The 8,216-nt window shown below is 36.3% G+C and overlaps 1 protein-coding gene across 3 annotated transcripts; it reads right to left on the bottom strand.

Moving 5' to 3' along the window:
* Nucleotides 1-365: 365 nt before the first annotated feature.
* Nucleotides 366-8,055, bottom strand: LOC132279378 (replication protein A 32 kDa subunit B-like). Of its 3 annotated transcripts, none has more exons than XM_059781333.1 (10): nt 7,864-8,054; nt 7,491-7,601; nt 7,268-7,365; nt 7,134-7,175; nt 6,931-7,008; nt 2,276-2,354; nt 2,063-2,161; nt 1,898-1,980; nt 1,069-1,137; nt 366-977 (listed from the first exon to the last, which is right to left on the bottom strand). In XM_059781333.1, exons 1-10 carry the CDS (start codon nt 7,963-7,965, stop codon nt 893-895), a joined length of 846 nt encoding a protein of 281 aa, XP_059637316.1. In that variant the 5' UTR covers nt 7,966-8,054; the 3' UTR covers nt 366-892. The 3 variants fall into 3 exon arrangements, with proteins under 3 accessions (XP_059637316.1, XP_059637317.1, XP_059637318.1); XM_059781334.1 differs by having other exon boundaries at nt 1,898-1,977; nt 7,864-8,053; XM_059781335.1 differs by lacking the exons at nt 366-977; nt 1,069-1,137 and having other exon boundaries at nt 1,894-1,980; nt 7,864-8,055.
* Nucleotides 8,056-8,216: the final 161 nt, after the last annotated feature.

Below are 8,216 nucleotides of genomic sequence, written 5' to 3'. Positions count from 1 at the left end.
TTAAAATATGGAATTCAGATTTGGAAGTGCCTGAATGTATTTGTCACCCTCCTCCCAAAGGGAGGGCACGAAACCCTCACTCCAATTAAAAATAATGAATAAGCAAAAAAATCTATTCAATTGTTAGCACCATCAAGTACCAAACCCCCACCATTCCAAACACGTGTCCATATATACACACAAAATAAGAGATACCATGTGATTAATGTTCTCTTTTCAAAGTTTCACGTGCTTAATTTTCTTAACGCCCCACCCCTAATAAAAAATAAAAAAAGGAAAAATATAAGTGTTCCATGTGATTCATAAAAAAATCAAGTTATTATAAGCCAGTACTAAGCTACAAGCCGTAGCATTATGCATAGAAATACTAAAGCTGAAGTTCTCCATTAGATTCACTTATTTTGCTTAAAACAAGAATAATATAACCATTTTGATAAAGCCGGCCACAAGGAAGGAACCTAGACTCTTTCAACTATCACAATTTTATAACTTCCAAACCATGCATAAAACACCACGTCCACATTCGTTGTTATTTTCTTTGATCCAAGACTTCATAGCCAATCATCCTCCTACTTCATTCCATCTCCACCAACTAAAACCGGAATAGCTTTCTTATTTCTATCTACTGCCCCTAGCTTATTTCTACTTCAGGTCAACTGGTGCATCAAAAGTAAAATTACACTTGCATCCCGAAAAAAATAGCGTCATGAAATTATGAGAAGCTCATGGAATATCACATTTCCTCAACTATATCTAATTCAGTCTATCTCCTCACTAACATATAATAGTCATACTAAACTACATAGCACAATTGAAAAGAGATATAGATAGCATCTGCTTACTAGTCCTCTAGTTGATTTCATCTTCTTATTTTTTTTTTTTACGCAAGACATCAACCATTGCCAGTAGATTTGTAGTGGCATTCATCAATTGTTGAGTAAATCAGGCCTTCTTCTTCAAGGGATCTGATGGATTCCCTGTAAAAGGCCCAATAAGGTAAAAAGAATCAGAAATTTTCTGCATGCAAATACCGATGTGTGTGTGTGTGAGAGAGAGAGAGAGAGAGACATGATCTTCTCCACTGGAATGTTTAATTGTTGGGCAACTTCATCACGATGTACACCCTTTTCCCGTGCTCTGGATCATTACAAAATTTAAAGAAGTCAGTTAACAACAAGCAGCACAAAGGCATCATAAACAAAGAATCATCAATCAAATGCCCAAGATGTTGATGACAATGATGAGCAGATATCGTTTACTAAAAAAAAAAAATTAAATACACAGGTATTGTTAAATTTATCTATACACGTGGACAACAAGCGTAAGGTAAAGTTTAAATTTATATACCAGTGACCAGTCAGTTGCCTATGGAATGTACTTGTTCATTAACCAATGCACTTAATGAATCCATCCTAAAATTACAATTAAGAAAGAAAAAAAAAATCCATTCTAAAATTACATAGAAACAAAATGAGCATGACAAGCTAAATCCAACTACTACAGCAAGAAGTTTATATATTGGAATGAAAAAAATTACAAAAATAAAAAAACACCTTTCACCCCCACCATTAGTCTATGGCCATATATGCAGTAAATCAAACAGGCAGAGCTCTAACTTGGCAATGGAGTAAAAGTTCTTTCTGTAGTAACCCTATAAATAGCAGGAGTTTGCAATGGGGTACACATAGTCGAATCTAAGAAAGCACCTCAGATACCATATACTAAGAAACCCGGCTCTATAGAACATTTCACCAGAGATTCCAATTCATCTCTTCCTAAATGATCGTGTGCGCTTGCACAAACACAGAGCGCACATGTGAGAGTAATTTAATGATATATAGGCTGAAGGAAGATCAACACAAAAGTAAAAGAATAGAGGTCATTATAGATAACTCACAGGCAAGAAGGTTGCTGCAAATAGTCTATGACCATTTGATCAATGCCCTTGAGACCATCAATGCTGTATTGTCCAGAAAACTGCTAAACGAAAAATCAAGAGGACCAGTAAATGTGTCAGTTATGAACTAGCAGAGTATAGAACTCCTGATATCAACTACCGTACCTGATTTGGTGGGGCACCTTGATATCCCTTTGAAGGGGTGCCAACTGCTGAATTCAGCATATGGGCCGGAGCAGGGACACCACCCTGTCCCTGTAGCTTCTATTAGCAAAAATACAAAAATCCTAATGAGAATGAAGCAGAATGTATAGAATGTTTACTTACATCCATGTACATTACTTTTCACATTTAATTTAAAATGAGTAATATCAATACCCGTAATCTAGTGTTGTAGAAATGGACATAGATGCATTCAACGAAGTGGCATGCAATCTCATTGTGGTCCGTCACTGGCCTGAACATCACAACCAAGCTCATGATTACATCTTGATCAGAAACAGAACAAAAACTTGCATTAAGAAATGAACAAACAGGACTTATTTTTTGTGTGTGAATATATCATTGGAAATGAGTCCTACATAAATATTACAGCTTCTTGTTGCAGATGAACTCAAGTTTAAATTTGCTAATTGCTTCTTTCCCACATGTAGCAACATTAACAAACCACCTTTACATGTTCACTCCGTTTTTTTTTTTTTTTTGGTCAAAAGTTCATGCAAACACGCATGACACACCCACTATATTTTACCCCTACTGGTGCTCAAACACTCAACCTCTCCTTTGGAGAGGGGAACTTATACCATCTAGGCTAGAGCCCATTGGTACATCTTCACTCGGATTTTAATTAATACCGTGGAGGCAGAGGTTCTTGGATTATCTTAACCACAGCCACCTTATGGTGTTATAGTGATTGTATTGGCTGACAAACAGGTCATCATCATCATTTTTACATTAATCCCACATTGGATGACAAACAGGTCCAAGTCATTATTGTCCGTATGCGGAGCAGCAGTACAGCTCATGGTTAACAAGTACCAACTAAGGAACTAAAAACCCAGATAATGAAAAATAAGCATCACCTTGATGACAATAAAACATTGCTGCAACACGATCTTAAAAAAGTGCAAGATTCTACAAGCAATCAACACGAGAGGTGTAACTTCATTTGGGTATCAATTAATTTCAAGCGTTAACAGGCTAACTCTTTTAGTTTTTAATTTCAACCTGCATGGCTGAACTAGAACATGCGAAGTTGCGCACCACACACACACACACGAGCTCTTCCCTTTAATACTGATATTCACATTGTACCAATGAAGTAGCATGTACATCCTCAAGTTTCCACTCAAAAACATTTGAAGGTCCAAGATCAGAAATGTTACAGCAAGACCCATTATAATATTGTATACAATATGACTAAAATAATAAAATAAATAATATATTTCCACACCATGTTCATGATGTTCTCATGGCTCCCTTGTTAACTAGGTCACATAATTTGTTCAGACTACAATATAACCTGTAGCACTAGCACTGGAACTAAAATATCTTCAACACAGATCAAGAAAGCCTTTTTAGCTTTAAATGTATTTGCTGAACCACCAAAACAGATAAATGAGCATTTTCTGCAGCATTACCAAAAAGTTACAACTTTGGATGCCCTGATAACATTGAGGTTAAAACTAATGAAAATGATAGATATTCAAAAAAGAAAAGAAAAAGAAAAGAAAAAATCAATACAAACATCCAAAACTTCGTATTTTAACCAGAGTTAAAGAGAATATAAAAGTGATGCTCTTCACAGCTAAATTGACAGAAAAAAGAAGCAAAAAATGATAGCAAAATATTGACTATAACAACTTACATCCTATTGTTTAAATATAAATTAAATCTACTTGACACAAACAACTCCACATTGAATCCCTAAAACTAATAAATAACTACTAAAATACTTAATGACCCAAACTGTGGGACAAAAAAGTTTAAATTAAAATTTATAGGTCATTGAACTACAATTCTCATCCATGCACCTAAAACCCAAGCAAGGAATCAAAATACTAACTTACGAGCAAGACAACCATGACATCAGACCTTTGATGCTACATCTTCAGCCACTTGTCATTTATAGGAATTTAGCGCAGATATATACATTTCTTTTATTTCATCATATTATATTCTAATACCATTATCCTAGTAAGGTCTTATCTAAGAAGCACGGATACGGACACCGGACAGGGATACGGACACGGACACGATACGACACGGATACGCCAACATGCCAAATTCTAAAAAAGTAGGACATGGACATAATGTGGATATGGCTAATATAGATATAAATTTATATATATATTAAATGAGACAATCATAGAACTTTAATTAATTTATAAACTATGTACTAAAGTTACATAAGTTAGAAGATGACACTATTTGAATATAAAAAAAGAATATGTTATATTATATATTATATTAGTATCCTATCTTGTCATTATAGTTATGTTTTTGTTCCTTAGAGATTGAACACTTTGATGTATGTTCATAAGGTTGTTTTCAAGACAGTCGTGTGCGATGTCTGTTTTATATAAGACGAAAAGCGTAGAATGTGTTGGTCAAGTGTCCAGAATGTGTACACCAAGTGTCCAAGATGTGTCGGCCAAGTGTCCGAAATTAAAATAAATAAATAAATAAAAATAAAATTTATTTTTAAATAATGGACGTGATGATGAAGTGCCGGGCACATGTCTAGGCGTGTCCATGGAGCAGCAAATTCTGACACGGATACGACACCTCATAGAAGTGTACGTGCTTCTTAAGGTCTTATAACGCCATTTCTGCAATCTAATCATTCACATATTTTATAACTTATGCTGAACCTAACCAAAACAATAATATAAACCTAAACTCCTTCTAAAGATTAAAACTTAGCATAATACGAGGCATGAAATATTTTCACCATAACTTGGGTCTCCATATATGATCCGAAAAAGCAACCAAAGACCATTTTAGTGCCACAAAGAGTTATCATTCTTTAAAAAATTATTCTAATTTACCACCAAGGCTTAATATCTCATCCTTCCAAATTGAGGTACACAAAAAAACCGAAACCGTGGAACCGGAACCGGAACCGTCGGAACCGGAACCGTTTTTCACGGTTCTGGTTCCGGTTCCGGTTCCGAATTTAGGAACCGTGTACATACGGTTCTGGTTCCGGTTCCAGCCTGTGGGAACCGGTAAGAACCAGAACCGTATGTATATATATATATTATAATATATAATTATATATATATATTATATAAAATTAACCGTGTATATATTGTATATACATACCTATTTTTTTTAGTTTTTTGCCCTAATTTGAGCCTCAGCCTCCCCAATCGCCTCCATTCTCCATCTCTATTCTCTCGACTCTGAACTTGCCCTCTCTCTCTCTGCAACTAACTGTATGTAAACTACAAAATCTAGTGGTTTGAGAGATGATACTGATAGATCAACTCTTGGGTGCGAGGCTCCTTCAGTTGATGAGGTGGAAGATTCAAGATTATGCAGCAGAGATGAAAAGCTGGGATTAGTAATTTAGTACAGATGCACAAAGCTCGTCTCTTTCCGATGTCGAAACCTAACCCGTCTGAAGCTCTGTGCTTGCCGAGAGTTAACCGACGCCGACATGTTGGTCAATTGAGGACATCATTATCCGACGCTCCTGATCTCCCCGACTACATCTCCAACCTTCCCGATGAGTGCTTAGCTTGCATATTCCAGTCGCTTGGCTCCGGTAATCGGAAACGATGCTCTCTCGTCTATCGCCGGTGGTTTAAGATCGAGGGACAGAGCCGTCACCGTCTCTCTCTCAACACCCAAACCGATCTGCTCTCGGTGGTTCCGTTTCTATTTTCGAGGTTCGATGCGGTGACTAAACTCTCTCTGAAATGCGATCGCAATATGCGAGCATCGGCGACGAAGTTCTCAAGCTCATCTCTTTCCGATGCCGAAACCTAACGGTCCTAACCCGTCTGAAGCTCCGTGCTTGCCTGAGAGTTGATGGTTCCATGGGAACCGAACCGGAACCGTACCATTTCTCCGGTTCGGTTCCATGCTATACGGTTCCGGTTCCGGTTCCATTTTCAAGGAACCGTCGTGAACGGTTCCGGTTCCGGTTCCAGCCGGAACCATGAGAACCGGAACCATGTGCACCCCTACTTCCAAATGGAAGGTTGAAGGTGAAAGTGCAAGTCCCCAAGGGACAAATGGATGAGTGAGAGTAAGTCACCTACCCAAAATATATATATATATATATTCTTCCCAGTTCCAAGCACAACCTTAAATAGAAGCTCTCATTGTGATGGGGAAAGGGCATAAAAGAAGTTGGCTTTCAGCCTTAGACGACTTCACAATGGTAAGATCACATGTCATTATATTGCATTCTTTACAATTGTAACAAATGTTAATATTCTCATTGATTTTAGATGATGCACAATATAAAAACAGGTGAATTAAATAAAAAAAATTTTAGCAGTCTCCATATTCACTCAGCGAAATCAATACTCTATAAGAGACAGAAGCCTTCCAGTCTACCACACATCACTGTAGGTATTAAGAATTTAAATATACATGTAAACCTTATAAATATCAAGAAACTGGCCAAAAAACAACAGACTGGTGGTAGAATTGCAAGTCTCCATATTCACTCAGCAATATCAATACTCTATAAGAGAGAAAAGCCTACCAGTCTACCACACATCACTGTAGGTATTAAGAATTTAAATATACATGTAAACCTTACAAATATCAAGAAACTGGCCAAAAAACAACAGACTGGTGGTAGAATTGCAATTTAATAAATTTAGACAGTAAACACCCACTACATCAATCTAATTTGCTTTGAGCTCCATAAAGTACATAATCCTAACACATACTCAAGATATTGCATAAGTGAAAAATATTTTATCGACTCAATGCAAGATTACCATAATTGAAATTGCCAAAATTAATAGTTACCAGTAAAGTACTTAAAAACAAATATAAAGAATCAATACCTGATAGAGAAGACTACTAATTGCCTTTTACCCTGAAAGCCTTTCAAATGTCCATGAACACGAACATACATGCCATCCCTTGATTTTAATAAAAAATAATACATATATCAAAAGCACGCAATCAACTATATAAAATTTAAATTAAGCTGCAAAATTATCACAAGGAAAGGAGGTGCAATGGGCAAGGCTAACTGATAACTTACAAAATTGCCTCCATTTCTTTTGTGTCCACAGCTTCATTTACCCTTAATGTCATAAAACACAACTTTAGCATTCGATGAACTTGAAATTACCATAATATACCCAAAGCTCAAAGATAACATTTGAAAATATTCACCATCTATTGCAGTCAATACGTCCTGTTCCGTCATCAATCGCGAATGAAACATCAGTAACCCTTTCAGCTTTGTTCAATACCATGCCCACCAACGTAACCTAAAAACAGTTCAAAATATTTATAAATAAAAAAATAAAAATAAAAAAAAAAAGACCCAATAAAAACACACATATATATAAAACGATGAATATGATCCAGAAAATCAAACTACGACAAACCCCACATTGTTCACATCAACACCGTCAATAAGGAAATTGGATTTATCATCGCTGGACTGGAACGCTTCGCTTATTTGCTTTACGGTCAATGGAAGCAAAGGCTGGGAATCACGATTCTGCAAAAGAAGAAGAGAGAGAAAAGCCCTAATTTATTCGTATTTGGTAGTATAGAGTAAATGTAAGAAGATAAAACTAAATTACAGTATTTGAACCATAATTCCACTCAAGATGAGCATATTGAATACAAAAACTAATAGAATTTGTAGAAAATAATAATAATTAAAAAAAATCTTATCATTTCCTCTGTTTGGAGGAGAGAATAGTGAAAACAGAAACTCAAAAGGTCAAAAAAAGGAGTGATGAGAGAGAGGGATGTACTTTGGCGGGAGAGAAGGAAGGATCGGCGGACTGAGTGGCCTGAGAGGGCATGAAACCGCCGCCGGAGAAGGCGGCGTTGCCGTCGAACTGGCTCGCGTACATACTCTCTTCTCTAAAGCCCTAATCAGAACTCAGAAGTCCATTTGACGAGATCAGAATGAATTGGTTTAAAAATAAAATTGGGATTTTTTTACATATATATACGTGTCCAAATAAGTTCCCGCCAATTCTATTTTTTCCCCTATACGCATTTTTAATCTAGAAAATGTGTAAATGGCTTTTAGTGATATTGGCCCATTGGGATGTGCTTCGGTGCTTCCATGGTCTTTTACCTTTTCTCAGTTTATTTTTTT

The sequence above is a fragment of the Cornus florida genome, unplaced genomic scaffold (assembly GCF_030987335.1).
Source record: "Cornus florida cultivar Cherokee Brave unplaced genomic scaffold, ASM3098733v1 CherokeeBrave_3.0.0_Hap2_Chr10, whole genome shotgun sequence".
Lineage (NCBI taxonomy): Eukaryota > Viridiplantae > Streptophyta > Magnoliopsida > Cornales > Cornaceae > Cornus > Cornus florida.
Note: the sequence above shows the minus strand (reverse complement) of the source record. Positions and strands in the feature narration are given on the sequence as shown.

What these genes read in the sequence shown, in the direction of transcription:
- LOC132279378 (XM_059781333.1), bottom strand. Translation starts at nt 7,965, where the DNA reads ATGTACGCGAGCCAGTTCGACGGCAACGCCGCCTTCTCCGGCGGCGGT. An exon ending in ACGGTGTTGATGTGAACAAT is followed by an intron (nt 7,366 to 7,490) that starts GTGGGGTTTGTC and finishes AACTGTTTTTAG; the next exon opens with GTTACGTTGGTGGGCATGGT. An exon ending in AAAGAAATGGAGGCAATTTT is followed by an intron (nt 7,009 to 7,133) that starts GTAAGTTATCAG and finishes ATTAAAATCAAG; the next exon opens with GGATGGCATGTATGTTCGTG.